Source organism: Mobula birostris, chromosome 22 (genome assembly GCF_030028105.1).
Source record: "Mobula birostris isolate sMobBir1 chromosome 22, sMobBir1.hap1, whole genome shotgun sequence".
In the NCBI taxonomy this organism is placed as follows: domain Eukaryota; kingdom Metazoa; phylum Chordata; class Chondrichthyes; order Myliobatiformes; family Myliobatidae; genus Mobula; species Mobula birostris.
The window spans coordinates 5,122,256-5,146,923 of NC_092391.1; the positions used below are offsets into that span (position 1 = coordinate 5,122,256).

The 24,668-nt window shown below is 42.8% G+C and overlaps 1 protein-coding gene across 5 annotated transcripts in view; it reads left to right on the plus strand.

Moving 5' to 3' along the window:
- The window catches only part of LOC140186475 (rab GTPase-activating protein 1), a 250,738-nt gene that overhangs the window by 200,888 nt on the left and 25,182 nt on the right, over nucleotides 1-24,668 (plus strand). For all 5 annotated transcript variants that reach the window (XM_072240791.1, XM_072240793.1, XM_072240794.1 and 2 more), the window contains 4 exons: nucleotides 177-302; nucleotides 6,020-6,163; nucleotides 20,307-20,348; nucleotides 21,043-21,171. In XM_072240791.1, the coding sequence (XP_072096892.1) occupies nucleotides 177-302; nucleotides 6,020-6,163; nucleotides 20,307-20,348; nucleotides 21,043-21,171 (441 nt within the window). The remainder of the gene's footprint in view (nucleotides 1-176; nucleotides 303-6,019; nucleotides 6,164-20,306; nucleotides 20,349-21,042; nucleotides 21,172-24,668) is intronic.

Genomic DNA, 24,668 nt, shown 5'->3' on the forward strand with positions numbered 1-24,668 from the left:
ACAGTAGTCAGAAAAAATTGTCTCAAATTAACAGTGCACTGAAAGGGAGTGAACGGGACTGATAAGCTCTGAATAGATCTGAGTGGTTTAGAGCTGTAAGTGTTTGCCGATGGACCATTGGCTATGTTGCTGAAAGCAGTTCAAAGCAATAAGACGTTTTCACTTTGTCATTTCAGATGCCTGAAGAGCAGGCATTTAGCGTTCTTGTCAAAATCATGTTTGACTATGGACTCAGGGAACTTTTTAAACAAAATTTTGAAGACCTGCATTGCAAATTCTATCAGTTGGAAAGACTAATGCAGGTAAGAAATGGAAATTCATCAATCATTAACACGCAAAAATGTCTGGGTTGTATTACTGATACTTGCAAGACTTGTTGGGGAATCTCACAGATAAGGTTAAATCTTAAATACAAGGTCACACCTCTTTAAGTTTGATTATTGATGTTTGCCCATGTGACCGTTCTACTAATTGTTGATTGCTCATAGCTCTTTGCATTATGGTCTTGTAAATTGTTGGTTGCTATTGTGTTGTCTGTTATGGTATTGTCTTCTGTTTTTTTTATGCTTGAAACTGAACCAAAATCAATTCTGACAAACCCTTCTTCAAAGAAAGTGGCTTCCCTTCCTCCACTATTAACATTGCCCTCAACTGCACACATCTGCTCTCACCCCATCCTCCCACCACCCTACTTGGGATAGGGTTCCTCTTGTCCTCACCTACCACCCCACCAGCCTCCACGTCGAAACATAATTCTCTGCAACTTCCACCATCTCCAACAGGACCCCACTACCAAACGCATCTTTCCCTCCCCCCCATTTTCTGCTTTCCACAAGGATCGCTCCCTACGTGACTCCCTTGTTCATTCGTCCCTCCCCACTGATATCCCTTCTGGCACTTATCCTTGCAGGCGGAGCAAGTACTACACCTGCCCCTACGCCTACTCCCTCACTACCATTTAGGGCCCTAAACAGTCCTTCCAGGTGTGGCGACACTTCACCTATGAGCCTGTTGAGGTCATTTACTGTGTTCGGTGCTCCCAGTGTGGCCTCCTGTATATTGGTGAGACCCGACATAGATTGGGAGACCGCTTCGCCAAGCGCCTGTGCTCCATCTGCCAGAGAAAGCGGGATTTCCCAGTGGCCACCCATTTTAATTCCACTTACCATTCCCATTCTAATATGTCTATCCATGGCCTACTCCACTGTTGTGAAGAGGCCACACTTGGGTTGGAGGAACAACACCTTTATTTTGCCTGGGTAGCCTCCAATCTGATGGCATGAACATCAATTTCTCAGACTTCCGGTAATGCCCCCCACCCCCACCTTCAGCATTCCCCATCCCCTTTTCCCTCTGTCACCTTATCTCCTTGCCTGCCTGGTGCTCCTCCTCCCCCTTTTCTTTCTCCCAGGGCCTTTGTCCTCTTCTATCAGATTCCCCCTTCTCCAGCCCTGTATCTCTTTCACCAATCAACTTCCCAGCTCTTTACTTAATCCCGCCCCCTTTGGGTTTCCCCTATCACCTTGTGTTTATCTCTCCCCTCCCCCATCTTTTAAATCTACTCCTCAGCATTTTTTCTCAAGTCCTGCCAAAGCGTCTCAGCCTGAAACGTCGACTGAATTTTTTTTCCATAAATGCTGCCTGGCCTGCTGAGTTCCTCCAGCATTTTGTGTGTCGCTTGGATTTCCAGCATCTGCAGATTTTCTCTTGTTCAAAATATAATCCTGGTTTGTTTCATATACTGGCAATAAGGTGATTCTGATTCTAAGATAAAGCAGTGCCACATGGTAGCCTAGCAGTTCGTGCAGCACTTCACAGTGTCGCTGTGAGATCTAGGTTCAGTTCCTGATGCTCTCTGTAAGGAGTTTGTACACTCTCCCTCTGACTGCCTGGATTTCCTCCAGGTGCTCCAATTTCCGCCCACAAAGTTAGGGATAGTAAGTTGTAGGCTTGCTGTGTTGGTGGTGGCAGTGTTGTAACACCTGTGGGCTATCCAGCACAATCCTTGCTAATGTGATTTGATGCAGACAACACATTTCACTGCATTATGTTTTAATGTACATGTGACAAATAAATCTAATTTTTTTTAATGTCCACCACTCAGTTTATGGGTCAAAATAAAGTACGAGTTTAACGAGTTTTTAAAAGTCAAAGTTCAACGCATGAATGTTAATGCTTTGGAACTATAGTTGAATAATCTTGGGAGTTGCCCATCTTTCTATTATATTTATTACTCACAGTTGAGCACCATAAAACTGGGCTGGGATACAAATATGTACCGAGACTAGGCAGCATTATTGTTTCAGATCATTGGCCTTTCATCACAGGAAAGAGTACCCTCGATTGTTAGAGTCACAGAGCACTACAAACAGAAACAGGCACTTCAGCCCATCTGGAACTGTTATTCCATGCTGAACGCCCTATCAGGCGTGATGGTAAAAGCAGATCAATGCCCCTAACCCTTGGATAGGCACGTGGATGCTTTGAATGTAGGTCAAAGCTGCATGTTTTTAAAAAGCTTTCAAGTGACTGCAGAAGTACAGTAGAACAAATAACAAATAAACTCTTCTTGGGCTTCCAGCCGGGTACAGGTATTGATGTTTCAGTGACAAACTCTGCCATCTTCATTGGGCAGGATGCCTGGGCATGTCTAGTACGGTGGTGTATATATATACCCCCCGTCGTCCGTCCCTCCTGATTTGTTAGCCTTCAACCAATCAAATTTCCGCTGTCCCACCTTGTTTCCCATCGAATTCCAGTTCTTAGAGTGAGACCTTTGTCTTTATTAAACTACTTTTCCTCTAGTTTTATTACAATGGTTTCCTTCACTAGGTGGTCCCAAAATCCACTGGCACAGCACAGTAGTTTTGTGCCGTTGAAGTCTATCCTCTCTGGCCATTGTACATGCAACAGTAGAACAACTTGCATGGATAGGCATGCATACTGAGACAGGAGGTATAAATTCTGAGAGGAATAGAGTTTTTGCAAGCCTTCTGTGCTTTTATTTTATTACTATACCTTTTATAAATGCCATCAGTAATCTTGCCACCATTGCAAATCACTTCTATTTTCAACTGGCTTTGATTTCCAAGTGCCCACCTTAGGTGATGGTTGCTCTGTATAAAAAATCCACAGTTCCTCTAAACCAGGGGTTCCCAACTTGGGGTCCACGGCATAAAAAAAGATCTAGACAGAATGTACCTTTTTGAGTCAATTTATCAGTATACTCTTGGCCCTGGAGTTAGTGGTTTAAACTCTCCTGATTCGACACCTGGGTTGTGCTGTTCTGGTATATTAATTATTGAATGTACCATTACTGCCACGTTTAATCATAGAGTCAGAGAGCACCTCCTTGAGGATAAAATTATGGAAACCATCTGTTTAGGGTGCATGTGAAGTCCTATCATTAAAGTACACCAATATCAAGGAAAACATTTGAAAGGACTTCATCCTGATGAAGGGTGTTGGCCCAGAACGTTGAACTGTTAATTTCTCTTTGCCTGACCTGCTGAATTCCTCCAGCACTTTGTGTATATTACCCAAGATTTCCAATATCTCTAAAATCTCTTGTGTCAGTAACACATAGCCCTAGCAATGACCCATGCTCATCAGACCAGCCAGGGTAAAGACCTTGTCTTCCATATGCCAGCACTGAGTGGCCGTGCCACTGACCCAGGTCTGCCTGCTTGTTGGGCTCACCTCAGGTTCCCAGCACGGCGACAAAAGGGATGGCAAGAGCTTGCAACAGGTTCCCAATGCATCTCTCTGTATGTGGAACACTCTATAGTGATCTCTTCTTGTGCTTATTCCATCAGCAAATGGAGTACCCAGTACGTCAGTGTATATCTGTTTTTAATGGATGGTACTTTTACAGAGAATGAGACCATGATCCATAAGACATAGGAGCAGAATTTAGGCCATTTGGCCCAGCAAGCCTTCACAGTCATTCCATCACAACTGATTATTATCCCTCTCAACTCCATTCTCCTGCCTTCTCCCTGCTATCTTTGACCCCCTTTTAAGCAAGAACCTATCAAATCTGTTTTAAATATATCCAATGACTTGGCCTCCATTCCAGTCTGTGGCAATGGATTCCACAGATTCACTATCCTCTGGATAAATAGGTATCCTCATCTCTGTTCTAAAGCAACATCCTTTTATTCTGATGCAGTGCCCTCTGGTTCTAGACTACCACTATGAGAAACACCCCCTCCATGTCCACTCTACCTAGGTCTTTCAATATTCGATAGGTTTCAGTGACATCCTCACCATTCTTCTAAACTCCAGCAAACACAGGCTCTTCTTACGTTAACCCTTTCATTCCCACCAGGATCATTCTTGAGAATCTCCTCTGGACCCTCTCCAATGCCAGCACATCTTATCTTAGATAAGGGGCCCTAATCTGCTCACAATTCTCCAAGCAGAGATCTACAGTCACAGCAGCTTCCAACAATTAAGACAAAATTTCTACTGAGTCTTCATCTTCAGTGGAGATACAATTCTGCCAATTTTCAACATGGTGCCATACAGCTGCGGTTTCTCTTGGGTGCGTCTTGCATGTTTATCCCTTGTAGAGTGGATCTTTTTCCTACTTTATGATTTTAAAAGGCCATATTTACAACCCCAATTGTTTGAGACTGGGTGGCAATTTGGTGCAACTTGTTCTGATAATGTGTTTCAGTTTCTGTATTTCCTCAGTTAACTTTTTATAGAATTAGTTAATCTATTTACTTTTGGTTCCAAGTGTTGGAAATTACCTTACTAAAGTTTGGTGGTATTGCTTTTCATAGGAACTTGTGTGAATTTAGGCTTCTATATGTTCACAGAGGGAAACATTTTGAATGCAGCACTTTGAGTTTCTGGTTCCCTTCTCATTCCTTCTCTCCTCACCTGCCCATCACCTCCCCTGGTTCCTTTTTCCTTTGGTCCACTCTCCTCTCATATCAAATTCCTTCTTTAGCCTTTTACCTCTTCCACCTATCACTTTTCAGACCCTCTCCCCCACCCACCCACCATCCCTCTCACTTGTCACTGCCAGCTTATACTCTTCCCCACCCCCACCTTCTTATTCTGGCTTCTTCTCTTTTCCTTTCCAGTCCTGATGAAGGGTGTTGGCTCAAAATATCCATAGATGCTGCCAGACCTGCTGAGATCCTGCAGTATTTTGTGTGTGTGTTCCTCTGGATTTCCAGCATCTGCAGAATCCATTGTGATTTTGAATATACTCCATGTACTATAACCAATCACAGTATATCGTGACATGATAAAATAAATTATAAAGATGGCATCCTTGCCATTTTACATTAAAAATAACACCAAATTGTACAGGCCATTTCGCACCTCTCCAGGGTATATGCAGCAACACCTAACGAGCTTTTATCCAAGTATTTTTACAGATTACAAAAAACCATATTAGATATAATTCTAAATAGCTTTCAAAGAACAGGTAAACTCTAATACATGAGAAATGCTGGAGGAACTCAGCAGGTCAGGTAGCGTCTATGGAGGTAAATAAACATCGGTATTTCAGTTGAGTCCCTTCATCAAGACTGGCAAGGAAAGGGGCAGAGTCCAGAATAAGAAGGTAGGGGGAGGGAAAGGAGGACAAGCTGGTAGGTGATAGGTGAGACCAAGTGAGGGGGAATGGTGGGTGGGTGATGGCAGAGGGTATGAAGTGTGAAGCTGGCAGGTGATAGGTAGAAGAGGTAAAGGGCTAAAGAAGGATGAATCTGATAGGAGAGGGAGGAGGAGGGGAATGGACAAAGATGTGGAGGGGGGAGAACGGAGAGACCAGAAGTTAGAGAAATCAATTCATGCCATCAGGTTGGAGGCATGCCAGACAGAATGTGAGCTGCTCAACTTGCTGAGTTCCTCTAACGTTTTGTCTTTGTTGCTCTGGATTTCCAGCATTTGCAGAATCCCTTGTGTTTATAACCTCCTCTAATGTGTTTGGTTACTTTTACTGGATGTGTCTAAAGCTGTGTTTTACTAGTCTTGTCAATTTTGTCTTTATATGCAGGAGTACATTCCAGATTTGTACAACCACTTCTTAAATATCAGTCTTGAAGCACACATGTATGCCTCGCAATGGTTCCTTACACTCTTCACTGCAAAGTTTCCCCTCTATATGGTCTTCCACATCATTGATCTGCTTCTCTGTGAGGTAGGTGTGTTTTTATAAACTTCAGAGGTTCAATTTAATGTCAGAGAAATGTATACAATATACATCCTGAAATGCTTTTTCTTCGCAAACATCCACAAAAGCAGAGAAGTGCCCCAAAGAATGAATGACAGTTAAACGTGAGAACTGCAAAGTCCCACCTCCCCAAGCTCCCCCCTCCCGTGCATAAGCAGCGGTGAGCAACAATACCCCCTCCCCCCACCGGCAAAACAAAAAGCACAGTCGCTACCGAGCACAAGCGTGAGCTAAGCGATAGCAGCGACACAGACCTTGCAATTACTGCAAAGACTATCGTAATTCATCCGGCATTCGACCACACAGGTTCTCTCTCTCCCTAATAAGGGTGAGGGAGGTGTCTCCCATTTTCACAGCAAGCGGGAGATATAACGACAACCCGCTGGTTTACGATGTTAAAAAGTCTGTTTCGTCACTTTTTACGAGCTCTATGCCTGAAGATCGCAAAGATCTCGGGTCTTCGGGCCCACAGTGGAAGATTTTCCAGCCTACCCAATGATACGTGATTCTCCCGCCGTGACACTGACCCTTGATCCACCTGTCTCCAGAGCCGCGAGATCTTAGGCTTCCAAACACTAGGACGCCTCCCTTGGCATGCCGAACGACGGCTGGTCCTGAAACCTCACGAACAGGTCCCATTCCTGCAAAGAACCGAAGTCAGTGTGTAACTCCAGGTCAAGGTCTTCAAAAGAACCCTGAAAGGGAAAAATGAAGATATTAAAGATGGAAATAGAGCTGTTTCCAAAGATGCAAACAAAGGAGTCGCCGTTTGGCACCATCTTAACTCCGCCTCTGTCAATATATTAAGTAAATTTGTTATCAAAATATATATATATATGTCACCGTGTACAACCCTGAGATTAATTTTCCTCTGGGCATACACAGTAGATCAAAGAAATACAATAAAATCAATGAAAGAATGCACATCTCAGAACAGACAACCAATGTGCAAAAGACAAAAAAAACTATGCAAATACAATAAGAAAATAATAATAATAAATAAGAAATAAGTATCAAGAACATGAGATGAAGAGTCCTTGAAAGTGAGTCCATAGGCTGTGGGAATAGTTCAGTGATGGGGCGGGTGAAGTTATCCCATCTGGTTCCAGAGCCTGATGGTTGAAGGGTACTAACTGTTCCTGAACCTGGTGGTGTGAGCCCTGTACCACCTTCCTGATGGCAGCAGCGCGAGGAGAGCATGGCCTGGATGGTGGGGGTTTTTGATGATGGGTGTTGCTGTCTTGCAGCAGTGCTTCATGTAGATTTGCTCAATGGTGGGAAGGGTTTTACCTGTGGTGGACTGGGCCATATCCACAACTTTTTCCATTCAAGTCACATTGGTGTTTCCTTACCAGGCTGTGATGCAACTAGTCGATATACTATCCACCATATATCTATAGAATTGTGTCAGTTTTAGGAGAAAATAATTTAATCCTTGTCATTTTAAGCTTCACCTGGCTAGAAGAACTGCCATGCAATAGTTATAGTACAGGTGGAGGTCAGCTCTCTCATGCCATGGCTCCTTTAATGGTCATTTTGCAGTGGACAGTTATTTTGCCATGAATATCTGCATTAATTACCTGAAAACATGCTTGGCTTCCATTCTCTTCTCACCTGCCTATCACCTCCCTCTGATGGCCCCTCCTGCTTCTGCTTCTCCATGGTCCATTCTCCTCTCCTATCAGATGTCGCCTTCCTAAGCCCTTGCAGTCGATGCTTAGGGCTGAGACCCTTCATCAGGACTCTGAAGGGTCTTGGCCCAAAACATTGACTGTTTACTGTTTTCCATAGATGTTGTCTGGCCTGCTGAGTTCCTCTATCATTTTGTGTGTGTTGCTTTGGTTTTCTGGTATCTACAGATTTTCTCTGTTGTTCTTCAGCCCTTTACCTTTACTACCTATCACCTCCTAACTTGGCAGTTCATTGCCTCCCTCCCCCTCCCACCCACCACCCCCCTCACTAGGTCTCACCTATCACCTGCCAGCTTGTACTCTTTCTCCTCACCCCACCTTCTTATTCTGGCTTCTTACCCCTTCCTTTCCAGCCTCGATGAAGAGCCTCAGCCCAAAATGTCATCAATTTATTCCCTTCCATAGATGCTGCTTTACCCTGCTGTTTCTGCTGCGCTTCTACTGAGTTCCTTCACTCTCTTTTGTCCGTTGTCCTGAAAGTACAATATCTTGTTCTTGTGGGTATTCTGTGATTATATAAATTGGCAGCATCAAAGAAGTTTAGTACTGATAGATGCCTTGAAATCTCCTTCCCTAGCAGACATTTCAATGGAATTGGAATTTGTTCGTTTGGAAGAGTTGAGGAAAAGAAAGTTATTTTCAGACCAAGATAAAGCCGTATATTTATCCAGTGCTCTCAGGTTACAACCTTGAGAGTTTTATCTGTTCTTGGAATGTTCGCAAGCACTTTAATTTGTAGATGTACCTTTTAAATTTATTTTTAAAGTGGTGGTTGATAGCTTTTTGATTAGGAAGGACATCAAAGGTTACGGGAGGAAGAGAGGAGAATGGGGATGACAGGAATAATAAATCAACCATGATGGCCAAATGGCCTAATTCTGCTCCAATGTTTTATTGCCTGTTTCCTTGTACCCTTCTGCAGCAGGGGATGATGTGCACAGTCTGTGAATTTGCAGAGTATAGGGGATTTAAAGAAGCCATTTCTGACCATTCAGTTTAAATTGTTTTGCTGTTTAAATCTTGCCATAATAAAGGAGATTATTTTCCCAAGTAAGCAATTTTTTTACCAATCAAAATTTGGGCAACTATGTTGCAAGGATTCAAATTTGTGGACATTAAATAATTTGTTTAATTTGGAATTTGAATGCTGGTCTTATAACATCAGCAGTAGCAGTGGTCAGTCCCTCGAGACTGTCTCTTTAGGTGATTCCCTCCAGATGCAATCTCTGACATGGCCACTGCTCATGATACCAGTGAGATTAGACCTCCCTGCAGTTGTGGATGAATACTTGTGGTGTCCATTGTTTGCACAGTCTGTCTGGCAGTGTTATTTGTGGTTGCATTAGATCTGAGTTCTCAATTCAGTCAGAAGACTGAGTGCACAACAGCATTTGGTTAGCCTCTTCCAGACAACTTATTTCCATGCATTTAAATTGATTTCATTAATGCTTCATCACTTTTCTCTGAAAATGGTAAGATACTGGTATTAGGCCAGTCAGCATCCATAGGAAGAGGTACAGTTGACGTTTCGGACCAAGACCCTTCGTTAGGACTAACTGAAAGAAGAGATTCTTACTCTCTTACTAGCTCTTATTTCGGTTAGTCCTGATGAAGGGTCTCGGCCCGAAACGTCGACTGTACCTCTTCCTAGAGATGCTGCCTGGCCTGCTGCGTTCACCAGCATTTTGTGTGTGTTGCTTGAATTTCCAGCATCTGCAGATTTCCTCGTGTTTGAGATGCTGGTATTACTACTTTAAACGGTCAAAGTTCAAAGTAGGCTGTTCATATGAAATATTCACACTCCTGTGTGTGAAGTGTTTATAATTAACTTCTTTGTTCATTTCTACAATTTCTATTCAATACTTGTTCAATCTTCCTCCCAAAAGCAAGAACAAGAAACGAGTCCAGCTTATTAGGCCACGTTAAAAATGTCTTAGGTTAGAGACAGTGTACAGACAACACCCGATTTCTTGAGAGTCGAGATTACCACTCGGCAGCCACGGGGTATGAGTAACACACGCAAAATTCTGGAGGAGTTCAGCAGGTCAGGTAGCATCTATGGAGGAGAATAAACTCAGCCCAAAATGCCCTGCATAGATGCAGCCTGGCTTACTGAATGCCTTCAGCATTTTGTGTGTGTTACCCTGGATTTCCAGCATCTGCAGAATCTCTTGTGTTTGCAGGATCTGAGTGCTTATGTTTGTTCCTCACTTGCCTAGCTGAGTGCAGCTCCATACCATGTGGGAATTAGAATTGGTTTATTATTGTCATATGTACTAGTGTACAGTGAAAAATGTGTATATTGTTCATACAAATCAATTTACACAATGCATTGTGGTAGTACAAGGTAAAACAATAGAATACAGATTAAAGTGTTACAGTGAGAGTGCAGGTAGACAGTAAGGTGGAGGATAATAACGAGGTAGATTGTGAGATCAAGAGTCCAGAAACCTGGAAACGTGGTCAAGGTTGAACTGCCATTCCTTGGGAAGACTGGATTGAGGAGGCACTTGAACGTAAGAATGCCAAATACCAGGAACTGGTAGAGCCGTGCCAGAGACGGGTGGAGGGCACAATGTGAACCTGTAGAGGCTTTGCTGCCTACTCACTGTGCAGAACCTACTCTCTCCTTGGCATTACAGAAACTGCAAAGAAAAGAGCCATCAGGACCATTACAGGGGCTGCTGAGCGAGCCCCCAGGTCGCTGTGGATCAGGATGTATGACCTGTGGACTAATGCTGCTTGGAAACAAGCCAGGGCCTGATCAACCCTGGACAGGAGTGTCTGATGTTGAAAGACCTGAGACACCCAATGACCCTAGGTTATTTCACTGATGATGTGTCCCAGTGCATCCGAGCATCAACTAATTGTACTAGTGCACCATTCCATAGTCTTATAACAGTGAGGTCGAAGCTGTCTGTGAACCTGGTGATACTCGCTTTCAGGCTTTTGTGTCTTCTGCCCAATGGGAGAGAGGAGAAGAGAGAATAGCAACCCAAACAAAATGATGGAGAACTCAGGAGGCCAGGCAGCACCTATGGAAAAGAGTAAACAACCGACGTTTTGGGTTGCAACCCTTCATCGGGCCTGATGAAGGGTCTCTGCCTGAAACGTCATCTGTTTGGACCATAAAATATAGGAGCAGAATTAGGCCATTTGGCCCATTGGGTCTGCTCCGCCATTTCATCATGGCTGATCCAATTTTCCCCTCAGCCCCAATCTCCTGCCTTCTCCCTAAATCCCTCATACCCTGGCCAATCAAGAATCTGTCAACCTCTGCTTTAAGTATACATAAAGACTAGGCCTCCACAGCTGCCTGTAGCAAAGAATTCTACAGTTTCACCATACTGACTAAAGAAATTTCTCCTCACCTCTGTTCTAAAAGGATGCCCTTCCCTTCTGATGCTGTGTCCTCTGGTCTTATATTCTCCCATCAAAGGAAACATCCTCTCCATATCCACTCTATCAATGCCTTTCACCATTCAGTTGGTTTCAATGAAGTCACCCTTAAGTCTTTTGAATTCTCGTGAATACAGACCCAGAGCCATCAAACACTTTTCATATGACAAGCCATTCAATCCTGGAATCATTCTTGTGAACCTCCTTTGAACCCTCTCCACTCTCAGCACATCCCTTCTAAGATAAGGGGCCCAAAACTGCTCACAATACTCCAGGTGAGGCCTCACCAGTACTTCATAAAGCCTCAACATTACATCCTTGCTTTTATATTCTAATCTTCTTGAAATGAGAATGCTTACATGACATTTGCCTTTCACCACAGACTTGATCTGCAAATTAACCTTTAAGGAATCCTGCACAAGGACTCCCAAGTTCCTTCGTGCCTCAGTTTTTGTATTTCATCTTCATTAAGAAAATAGTCAACCCTTTTATTTCTTCTACCAGAGTGCATGACCATACACTTACTGACACTGTATTCCATCTGCCATCTCAACATCAACTGATTCTCCTTTGTCCTATTTGTTATTTCTTCAAAGAATTCCAACAGATTTGTCAGGCAAGATTTTTCCTTGAGGAAGTAATGCTAACTACAGCCTATTTTATCATGTGCCTCCAAGAACCCTAAGACCTCATTGACTAACAATGAATAATCGATTCCAACATCTTCCCAACAACTCAGGTCAGACTCACTGACCTATAGTTTCCTTTCTTCCGCCTCTCTCCCTTCTTGAAGAGTAGAGTGACATTTGTAATTTTTCAGTCTTCTTGCACCATTCCAGAACGTAGTGATTCTTGGAAAATCATTACTAATGCCTCCACAATCTCTTCAGCCACCTTTTTCAGAACTCTGGGTGATACACCATCTGGTCCAGGTGACTTATATACCTTCAGACCTTTCAGTTTTCCTAGAACCTTCTCTCTAGTTATGGTAACTTCACACACTTAATGACCGCTGACACCTGGAACTTCCACCATACTGCTAGTGTCTGACACAAAATACTTATACAATTCATCTGCTATTTCATTCTTCCCCATTATTACCGCTACAGCATTGTTTTCCAGCGGTCCGATATCCACTCTCGCCTCTCTTACTCTTTATGTATCTGAAGAAACTTTTGATATCCTCTTTAGTTCTTTAATATTATTGGCTAGCTTGCTTTCATAATCGATCTTTACCTTTTTAGCGACTTCTTAGATGCCTTCTGTTGGTTCTTAAAAGCTTCCCAATCCTCTAACTTCCTACTAATTTTTGCTATATTATATACCATCTCCTTCTCTTTTATGTTGGCTTTGTTAGCCACAGTTGTGTCTTCTTGCCTTTAGAATACTTATTCCTCTTTGGGAAGTATACATCCTGAGCTTTTCGAATTGCTTCCAGAAATTCCAGCCATTGCTGCTCTGTTGTCATCCATGTCAGTGTTTTTTTCCAATCAATTCTGGCCAACTCCTCTCTCATGCCTCTGTAATTCCTTTTACCCCACTATAATCCTAAGAATTCTTTTATCTTAAGCTCTTTATTCAATGCCAGTTCATTGTTCCAAACCAATCCAGAATAGCTTATCCTCTAGTGGGCTCAACCACGAGTAGCTCCAAAAAGCTATCTCGTAGGCTCTCTAGAAATTCGCCCTCCTGTAATCCAGCACCAACCTGATTTTCCCAATCCTCCTGCATATTGAAGTCCAGAATGACTATTGTAACATTGCCCTTTTGGCATGCATTTTCTATCTCCCGTTGTAATTTGTAGGCCACATCCTTGCTATTATTTAGGGGTCTATATACAACTCCCGTCAGGGTCTTTTTACCTTGGCAATTCCTTAGCTCTGGACGCAATGGTTCAACACCTACCGACCCTATGTCATCTCTCTAATGATCTGATTTCATTTTTTAACCAGAGCCGCCCCCTCTGCCTTCCTGCCTCTCCTTTCAATACAATCTGTATCCTTCGACACTGAGCTCCCAGCTATAATCTTTCAACCATGATTTTGTGATGTCTACAACATAATACCTGCCAATCTGTAACTGTGTTGCAAGTTCATCTACCTTATTCCATACACTTCAGTCCTGTATTCACCCTTTTCGATTTTGTCTGCATTTACATAACAACTCATCCTGTCGACTGCAATTTTGCCCTATCAGCAGCCTCTCCTCACTATTCATTGCCTCTGTTTGTAAATCAGCTACCACATCTTCAGCAATATTATCCAATTTTCTTGTGACATTTCTCACATTGAAATATAGGCAGTTCAGGACAGAAGTCACACCATGCTCAACCTTCTCATTCCTAACTTTGTCTGAGGTCTTACCAACATCTACCTCTGCACTAACTGTTCTGGCACTCTGGTTCTCATCCCCCTCCCCCCCCCCAACTCTAGCTTAAACCCTACCGTACAGCATTAACAAACCTTCCCGTTAGTTATTAGTCTCCATCCAGTTCAGCTGTAAACCATCCTTTCTGTACAGGTCCTACCTTCCCTTGAAGAGAGTCCAATGATCCAAAAACCTCCCTCCTACACCAACTTCTTAGACATGTAAATCCTCCTACTTCAGGCCTCACTGGTGCGTGGCACGGTTAGCAATCCTGAGATCACAACTCTGAAGATCCTCTCTCTTAACTTAGCACCTAACTCCCTGAACTCCCTATTCAAAACCTCGTCACTCATCTTACCCATGTCATTGGTACCTACGTGGACTACAACTCCTGGCTGCTCACCCTCCTGTTTGAGAATGCTGAGGACTTGATCTGAGGTGTCCTGGACCCTGGCGCCTGGGAGGCAACATAGTATCCTGGAATCTCGTTCTCGTTCACAGAGCGTCCTTTCCGTTCCCCTAGCTAATGAATCCCCTATCACCATAGTGTGCCTTTTCTCCCTCTTTCCCCTCTGAGTCACAGAGGCAGATTCAGTGCCAGAGACCTGACCATTGTGACTCTCCTCTGTTGGGTCGAACCTCCAACAGTATCCAAAGTGATATGCCTGTTATTGAGAGGGATGGCCATTTTGGTACTTTGCACTGGCTCCTTAACTCCTGTGTCCTGCACCACCTTGGGTGTAACTATCTCTCTATATGTCTTCACTATCACCCCTTCAGCCTTCCGAGTGATCAGGAGCTCATCCAGTTGCAGCTCCAATTCCGTAACGCAAATTGTTAGAAGCTGCAGCTGGATGCACTTCTCACAGTTGTAGTCATCAGGGACTCTGGAGGTCTCCCTGTACTCCCACATCCCGCATGAAGAGCATTCAGCTACTCTGCCTGGCATCTCTACTATCCTAGCTGATCAGAATAAAGAAGGGAAGAAAAAAAAACCTTTTGTTTTTCAAGCAACACACATCAAAGTTGCTGGTGAACGCAGCAGGCCAGGCAGCATCTCTAGGAAGAGGTACAGTCGACGTAGCAGGCCGAGACCCCTCAGTTAGTCCTGACAAAGGGTCTCGGCCTGAAACGTCGACTGCACCTCTTCCTAGAGACGCTGCCTGGCCTGCTGCGTTCACCAGCAACTTTGATGTGTGTTGCTTGAATTTCCAGCATCTGCAGAATTCCTGTTGTTTACCTTTTGTTTTTCTTTTCTTTTCCTTTCTCTGACTGAAGCCTTTAAGAGCCAAAGCTTCAAGACCACCACTCTGTCCCATAGATGCAGCTTTGGCCTGCTGAGTCCCTCCAGCGTTTTGTGTGTCACTGACGATGTAATGGCACAGCCAACTTGATAGGCCATATGGCCTAATCCTGCCCTTTATGCTTTGTGTGGTCTTATACAGACATAATAACAGCAAAATCTTTCTTCTAACCCCCACCCCTCCACCGTTTCCCCAGTCAGAGATCATCACAAGCCCTCAACCATAAGTCCCACTGACCTCAGTCCGTAACCACTGGTCTTCATCCTTAGTGGCTTCCAGCACGACATCCGTCCATGGGGATCACTGGCTTTTGATCGAGGAGCACTCCACCTCCTGCCCCTGCTCCAGCACAATCTTCGCTGATTTGTTTTGAAGCAAACTTTATGTTTCAATGTACACGTGACAGAAGTACAGACACCCTTGAGACCAATCAAGTGTGTGTAAATTTTATGCTCAGTTTAATTGTGGTCAGGGAACAACTCCTGGGTATTCCTCTATGACTCATTCAATTAAAGTTTTCTTTAGAATGGACAGCAAAAGGGCACGATGCAAAGATTCAGTGTGGTAACACTTGTGGTCTGCCCCCAGCATACTGTGTTATTCATTGATGCAAACAAAGCATTTCACCATATGTTTCGATTTACACGTACCAAATACAGCAATCTCTTCATAACTGCAGTTTACTCCTGAATCTAGTAGTACCTGTATCAGCCACATGGTGGTGCTGCATATAGGACAATGGCTTGTAATGATCGCGATAGCAATACGACACAAGCCTTTCATTACATATTGTGGTTTTCTTCAAAGGGTGTGTGTGAAATAGCGTTTAATTAATCACCTTGCTTCAGTCTATAAATATTGGAGTTTCAGTTGAGATTTGATTTCAAAAATGGGCCAGTGTGTTCTTGGCACTTTTGATAAATTCCCATCAAAAATGTAATTATCCTATCAGTTATTTTTTTAAAGTTGAAATTAATTATCCATTTGTTATTGTTAAAATATATTTGAAACAGTTGCATATTATTTTGTAGCTGATAGCTTCCCCATTCACTTCTGCAAGTTCAGTGGATCAATTACTGTTAAGTTAATTGTTTTGTTTTAAAAAAAACATTTTATGTATTTTTTACTTAGAGATACAGCATGGAACAGGCCCGTCCAGCCCAAAAAGCTGCAATATCCAAAAGCCCACCTATTTCACCCTAGCCTAATCACAGGACAATTTACAGTGACCCAGATAACTCACTAACTGGTATGTCTTTGGACTGTGGAAGAAATCAGAACACCCACTTGCTCGTGTGAAGGATATACAAATTTCTTACAGTCCGATATCCAAGCCATAACAGCGTCGTGCTAACTGCAATGCTACTGTCACACCTCAAACTGGCACTTCTGCCAGTTCAGTGTGTTTTCTAATAACCACAACTTTCTCTAATTTTGTGGTGATGTAAGAGAAAGATTTAAATTAAGCAACACACATCAAAGTTGCTGGTGAACGCAGCAGGCCAGGCAGCATCTCTAGGAAGAGGTGCAGTCGACGTTTCAGGCCGAGACCCTTCACCAGCAACTTTGATGTGTGTTGCTTGAAACTCTAGCATCTGCAGAATTCCTGTTGTTTGGATTTAAATTAAGCTTGGTTTTGCACATTCTAGGAATGAGATTTCAGTAAAGGTCGGTGTCCAATTAATCCAGACCCTTGTTTTCAATTAAGTACTGTGTAATATTAATCTGTTGAACATGCTGCTGTTAGTATTCCCTAACATGGTTTAAAATTTTACTCTGGTGTCTGCCAGTATGCGAGGTAATCCTGATATCAGAAACCATAATGATGGAAATGATAGCTTTGTTAATGCTGTTCTTATCTGTATTAATTAGTGATGTTCAGACTCAGGTTTAATATCACCAATATGTATTGTCAGACTTGTTGTTTTGTGGCAGCAGTGCAGTGCAATACATAATAAGAAAAACTGTAAACTACAATAAGAAATGGATTTAAAATAAAATTAAATATGTAGTGCAAACAGAGAGCAAAACAGCGAGGTAGTGTACAGTACATGGGTTCATTGTCCATTCAGAAATCTACGGCAGAGGGGAAGAAGCTGTTCCTAAAACCTTTGAGTGTGTGTATCACCTCCCTGGCAGTATCAATGAGAAGAGGGCAGGTTCTGAGTAATGAATGCCATCTTTTTGAGGCATTATCTTTTGAAGATGTCCTCAATGCTGGGGAGGTCGGTGCACATGATGGAGCTGGCTGAGTTTGCAATCCTCTGCAGGATCTTCCGATCTTGTGCAATGGCCAACCATACTGGACAGTGATATAACCCGTTCGAATGCTCTCCAGATACATCTGGAGAAATTTGCTAGAGCTTTTGCTGACATACCAAATCTACTTGCATTCTTTGTAATTGCATCAACATGTTGGGCATAGGATAGATCGTCAGAGATGTTGACATCCAGGAACTTGAAACTGCTCACCCTTTCCACTGTTGATCCCTCAGTGACTGGTGTGTGTTCCCTCAACGTCCCCTTCCTGAAGTCTACAATCATTTCCTTGGTCTTATTGACATTGAGTGCAAGGTTGTTGCAACACCACTCAGACAGCTGATCTATCTCTCTCCTGTACATATTCCAGTCAGAAGCACTGTTTGAATTGAATTGGCTTTATTTCTTACATCCTTCACATACATGAGGAGTAAAAATCTTTACGTTACGTCACCATCTGAATGTGCAAATTATAGTAATTTGTAATAAGTAGTATGTACAACAGAACAGAGACAGTATAGCGTAGAAATACAGTTGTCTCTGTGAATTAATCAGTCTGATGGAAAAAGCTGTCCTGGAACCTGTTGGTCCTGGCTTTTAATGTTGCAGTACCATTTCCTGGATGGTAGCAGCTGCAACAGTTTGCGGTTGAGGTGACTCAGGTTTCCAGTGATCCTTTAGGCCCTTCTTACGTGCCTGTCGCTGTAAATGTCCTGAAAAGTGGGAAGTTCCCACCTATAGTTGCGCTGGGCTGTCCGCACCACTCTCTGCAGAGTCCTGTGATTGAGGGAAGTACAGTTCCCATACCAGGCAGTGATGCAGCCAGTCAGGATGCTCTCAGTTGTGTCCCTATAGAAAGTCCTTAGGATTCGGGTATTCATGCTGAACTTCCTCAACCGTCTGAGGTGAAAGAGGCACTGTTATATCTTTTTCACCACACAGCCCGTATGTACAGACCAAGTGAGGTCATTGGTGATGTGCATACCGAGGAACTTAAAGCTATTCCCCTCTCAACCCCAGATCCATTGATGTCAATAGGGTGAGCCTGTCTCCATTCCCCCTGTAGTCCACAACCAGCTCCTTTGTCTTTGCAACATTGAGAGAGAGAGAGAGAGGTTGTTTTCTTGACACCACCTTGTCTGGGTGATGACTTCTCTGTAGGCTGCCTCATTATTATTTGAGATAAGGCCAGTCAGTTGTGAGAAGTGTGGAAATATTTCAAAGCTTGGAGATGTATTGGTTGTACCCCAATGCTGAAACAATGGAGCAAAGATGGCACCAAGCTGCGGCTTCCATTGAGTCACAGCTCAACTTTGTTGTTTTTAATTTTTTATTTTTTAGGATGGTTATGGGGACAAACAGGAGAGTTAGGGATCAGGGTAGGGTTTAAGTACAGTGATGTGGATGAGTTAGAGGCCAGGCTGGATTCCAAGTCCAAGATGTTGGATGTCAGATTGGCAGAGGATGGATGAGGGTCTCCCTAGGTCAGTGGAGTTGGAATTCCATGCAAGCAGGAGAAACAAATTGCGATGGTCCCCCACCCCCAGTTTTCAGTCTAGTGAGAACAGAGCTCGAGGCCTTCCTAGGCTTCAGTAATCAGCATGTCCTGCGATCAATGCCAAGAGTAGAAGTAGAAGTCTGGAACTCAAGCTCCGTGGACCAGAGCAAGATCTGTAAATCCCTGTGTGTCCACAGGGGAGGTTGAAGTCCAGTGTCGGCAGGCCTGTCGTGGAGTTAGAGGACTCTCTGTGGGTGGGAGGGAGAGAGGATCGTGGCTCGTTTTGCTGTCGTTGTTTACTTGCTGATTGTGTTCTGTGATGTCCTGCGGAGCATTGTGGACATGCTGTGTTGATGCTGCAATATATAGCAACACTTGCAGGCTGCCCCCAGTGTACCCTCAGGTGTGTTGGCTGTTAATGCAAATGACACGTTTCTCTGTAGCCTTCAATGTAGACATGACAAATAAATTGGAGTTTTAAAAGTAGCTGTGTGATTCTGCCTTGTAACAGCACTGGGTTGGGCATTTACACTGTACTGCCTGCCTGCATTGCACTTTCTCTACTGTAAACCACATTCTACATTCTGTTCTGGTTTTCCTATGTACTACCTCAATATGTCATTATAATGAATTACTCTCTATGGAAGGTATACATGTATGTGTTACAGGGATAGCAAACCTATAATGGACGACCAGAACTGTGTGCAGTACTCCAGATGTGGCCTAACTAGACTTTTCTAAAGCTGCAACTTAACTTCCTGACTTTTGAACTCAAAGTCTCGATTAAAAAAGGCAAGCGTGCCACATGCCTTCTTAACTACATTATCTAGTATGTAAATGTGTCTTTAAGAAGTAGGTCATTTGATGGTTAAACCAGTGATTGAAGGAGGTTTTGCGTCTGCTTTGAAAACACATTGTTAAAAGAAAAGTGTTAATAATCTCTTGCTATTCATCTGCCGTTTCCTTTTCTCTCCATTGGTAAAGTGACCAAAAATAGCAACTAAGAACGTTGTGTTAAATTATGTTAATGATGTCCTGTGTAGAATTCAGCAAAGTTCTGTTCACAAAAAGCTTAGGGGCTGAGAATTGAGGGACAGCATTTTAACAAGCTAGAGACACATTAACATTTGAACATGCTCTCTATTGGATGCCTTGGCTTACATCTGTAGAGATTTACAAAGCATTGTTGTCTATAATATTAAATATGCCAATCTGTGAACAAAGTGAATTGCAGCCTGATGCAAATTGAAATGATGTTGAACTTAAGGGCGCCTTGTCAAAATAGTTGCTGTAGCTGTTGTGGTCCAAGACACTGAACCATTGTCCTGATCCACTCTGGTTCGTTAGACAGTCCTCAGCTTGCAGCAGCAAAAATAAAAATATATTTACTTCAGTATCGAAATGACAAAGGAATTACACAAAATTAAACTGTTGTGGTTAGTTTATTTAGCCGTTTAAAAACCTCAAGCAATTGCTAATAGTTTACATAAGGGTATATTAACACCTTGTATGTTGAGAAATAACTTTGAAAATTCTCAGGATTATTTGCTTCTATTAATTTATTTAAATTTTGGTAACTTTTATTTTCAAAGGGAATAAGTGTGATCTTCAACGTCGCTCTTGCTTTATTAAAGGTAGGAGTCTCATCTTTTCGTACTGAAGTCAGAATTGTCAAATTTATCACGTGTACATTGAACCATACACCAAACTTCTTGGTTGTTAACACAAATAAACTTGTATCTTGTCACACTATCTTCACCATAAGCTGGCACTTTAGTTTATCTTATTTCAGAATTGTTTTCATTTTACTGCTATGATACAGATAAAGTTTTAGATGTAGTCCTTCATTGATGTTGGTAAGTCTTCACACAGTATTCTGTCTGAAACTGTTCAATACCCATGAATAACAGCAGGGTTGTAACTGGAGAACTTTGCGGTGATACACATTTGCTACTTCACAATGAGTTTTCACTCATGTCTGCAATTGGGCATAGTCTGGTTTTGGATATGTGCTATTGGATTACTTCCAAAATCCCTTTTTGTTGAGATTTACACACTACACTGGGTATACTGGTGGATCCTCGCACAAGGAAAGGCTGTTTTATATTCTTTCTGTATGATGGTGTTCAGCTTTTCTGCTCACGTGAGGATGGCCTGATGTAGTGAAAGAATCTGGTGAGAATGGAGCTGGCGATCTCAGCTGGACATTTGCACAAACTTAATCTCTCCCAGCAGTGAGCAGAGTGGTTTGTACGCCAAGATTTTACTGAATGCTGATTATCTAACTTGTTCACTTAGCACAAAAATCTCTTACAATCTCTACCACAGACTTCAAAGGATGATCTTCTGTTAACAGACTTTGAAGGAGCCTTAAAATTTTTCCGTGTACAGCTTCCTAAAAGGTATCGCTCGGAGGAAAATGCTAAAAAGCTGATGGAGCTGGCTTGCAGTATGAAGGTAACCAAGCAAATGCTTTGTTTTTGGAGGAATTTCCTTAACCTGTATCTTTGGGGGAAGAAAAGATATTCCATTGTGCATGGCAGGATAGAACATTGAATTATTCTGGCAAATCATAAACATGAGATTCTATGCAGATGCAGTAACACACACAATATGCTGGAAGGACTCAGCAGAAGGGGGGAATAGACGCTGTTCCATCTGAGTTCCTTCAGCATTTGTGTGTGTTACTCTGATAAACTGATATTTTGACTTTTAAATTTTAATTTCATTGCTGAATGAAACATAAGGAGCTGGTAAGTATTCTGCAGATTTAAAATTCATTTGAGATTGCAAATTGACCCTCACTTCAACATGGACACCTGTCATTTGTATTGTGGATACCTGACTCCTTTACACTACCGGAAACAGTGGATTAGTTGCAAGTATTATTTCCTGAAACTTTTTGAACCCATGTTTTTGTAAGGCATTGCAGCTAGGATGTTTTCAAATGCTCTCCTGGTTTATAGAGAAGTTCCATACTGATATCTTACTAGAATCAATAATTTTTTTTTGCATGTGCACACGTGAACGTACACAGACCCCACTTCACCCGCACTGTCCTGAAGGCATGAGTTAGGAATATAGACCGGTTTTTGGGGTAATGGTTTAAACATCTTTACAACCTTACTAGGATAGTCAAGTTTTTTTTACCTGGAGAGTGCTGGGTGCGTGGAACACTCTACCAGGGGTGGTGACAGAGGCAGATACATCAGAACATTTAAGAGACTCTTCGATACAGGGATGATAGTAAAATGGAGGGTTACATAGGAGGGAAGAGTTAGATTGATCTTAGAGTAGGTTAAATTATCAGCGTAACATTGTGGGCTAAAAGGACTGTACTGTATGAAGTACAGAAAGCCTATTTTAATATATCCACATGTCTTTAGTGGTTTCCTGATGACAATCCTCAACTGTCTTGTTCGCTCTTTCTATCTTTTGTTGTTCCCAAGTGAGAGGTTGCTGGATCAGTAACTAACTTGAAGCATATTAAGAAATTAATCTGTTCTGTATGACTGACTCCCAACCCTCTGCTTTTGGTGAACCACCAGCCAAGCTATGTTACTTTGTCCAACGGTCTGTAGAGTCATAGAGCACTGCAGCATAGAACAGGCTCTTTGGCCTGTATAGTCTGTGCCGAATCATTAATCTTCCTGTTCCCATCGACCTGCACCTGCACCATAGCCCTCTGTACACCTCCCATCCATGTACCTATCCAAGCTTCTCCTAAATGTTGAAATCAACCGCACATCCACCACTTCCGCTGGCATTTCATTCCACACTCTCACCACCCTCTGAGAGAAGTTGTTCCCCCTTGTGTTCCTTAAATCATTTCACCTTTCACCCTTTGCCTATGACCTCTTGTTCCAGTCTCACCCAACATCAGTGGAAAAAAGTCTACTTGCATTTATCCTATCTTTACCCCTCATGATTTTGTATACCTCTATCAAATGTCCCCTCAATCTTTTATGTTCTAGGGAATAAAGTTGTAACCTTTTCAACCTTTCCCTATAACTCAGGTCCTCGTGTCCCAGCAACATCCTTGTCAATTTTCTCTGCACTCTTTCAATCTTATCAACATCTTTCCTATAGGTAGGTGATCAAAGCTGCATAAAATACTCCACATTAGCTCTCACCAACATCTTATACAATTTCAACATAACATCCCAACTCCTTTACTCAATACATTGATATGAAAGCCAATGTGCCAGAAGCTCTCTTTATGACCCTATCTACCTGTGATGTCACTTTCAAGGAATTATAGACTTGTATTCCCAGATTCCTCTGATGTACTGCATTCAGTAGCACCCTCACCTTGTAAGACCTACCCCCTGGCTGGTCCTCCCAGAGTGCAACACCTCACACGTAACTGCATTAAATTCCATCTGCCATTTTTCAGCTCATTTTTCCAGCTGGTCTAGATCCTGCTGCAAGCTTTGATAGTCTTCCTTGCTGTCCACTACACTCCCAGCCTTGATGTCATCTGCAAGTTTGCTGATCCACTTTACCACATTTTCATCGAATAGTTCAACAGTTCCATTTAATATCAAAGGTTCACTTATTAAAGTATACAACTCTGAAATTCTTTGATTCTCCAGGTCGCCATGAAACCAAGAAAGAAAGGAAAGGCAGCATGATCACCAACCCCCTGAATCCCATTTTCCTGCAAAAAAAAATCAGAGAATGTATAAATGTACAACATGAAATTCTTGCTCTTCGCAGATATCCATGGAAACAGAAGAGTACCCCATAGAATAAGTAACAGTACAAACGTTAGAAAACCCCAAAGCCCTCCTCTTCCCTCCTCCATACACAAGCAGCAGAAAAGCATCAACCCTCCCCCTCCCTCACTTATTTCAGCAAAATGTATCAGCACCCACCACTCGCCAAGCAAGTAATAGCAAGGCCACCAAGAGAGCCTCTGATCTGCAGTACAGAAAGACTAATTGTTCACCCAGTCGATTCAACATGCCACAGGCTCTCTCTCTCTCTCCCCCTAATAAAAGGGCAGAGAGGTGTCACACATTGCAAGGAGAGACAAATAAAAACAAAATAACTTCCTGATTTATGTTGTTAAAGTCTGCTGCGTTGCTTTCTTGGGTTTTCTGACTTGAGAATTGGCTGCAAACTCTCTCCCGCCAACGAGAGAAAGGGGGCAAGAGAGAGGGAGAGGGGTTCACTGAGTACCGAGATCTCCAACAGCTGACCTGCTGTTCCCAATGTTCTGTTTTCTCCTGCGATGCTTCACTCGGCTGCACTGGCAGAGAATTGGCTAGTCCACAGGGCCACAAAGCCTCAAAACCCTGAAGGCACACTGGTCTTCTACGCCATGCCCTTGGGATATTGGAAAGCATCCAGTCAGTGAGCCCGGGAGTGGGAACCATCACCATAAAGAACTGCAGTTTGAGTGCAGCTGCAGGTCAAGGGTACCGATAGAACCCATCATATTGAAAAGTAAAAAAAGAGACCTTACGTGTAGGAATTAAACTGTTTCTGCAGATGAGCTCGAAGAAGCTGACCCCTAGTGCTACTGTAGCTAGATCATTGATACAGGTGACAATCAACAACCTACCCAGCATCGATCCCTGCTGCACTCCACTAGTCACAGGCCTCCAGTCAGAAAGGCAACCCTCTATTACCAGTCTTTGGCTTCTCCCACAAAGCCAATGTCTAATCCAGTTTACTACCTCATGCTGAATGCCAAGTAACTGAAACTTCTTGACCAACCTCCCATGCAGAACCTTGTGAAATGCCTTGGTTAAAGTCCATGCAGACAACATCCACAGCCCTATCTTTTTTGGTAACTTCCTCAAAAAAAATTTGGATTTTAGACATGATTTACCATGCACAAAGCCACGTTGACTATTTCTAATCAGTCCCTGTCTATCCAAATACTTGTGTATCCAGTTCCCTGAGAAGACCTTCCAATAACTTCCCCACTCCTGACGTCAGGCTCA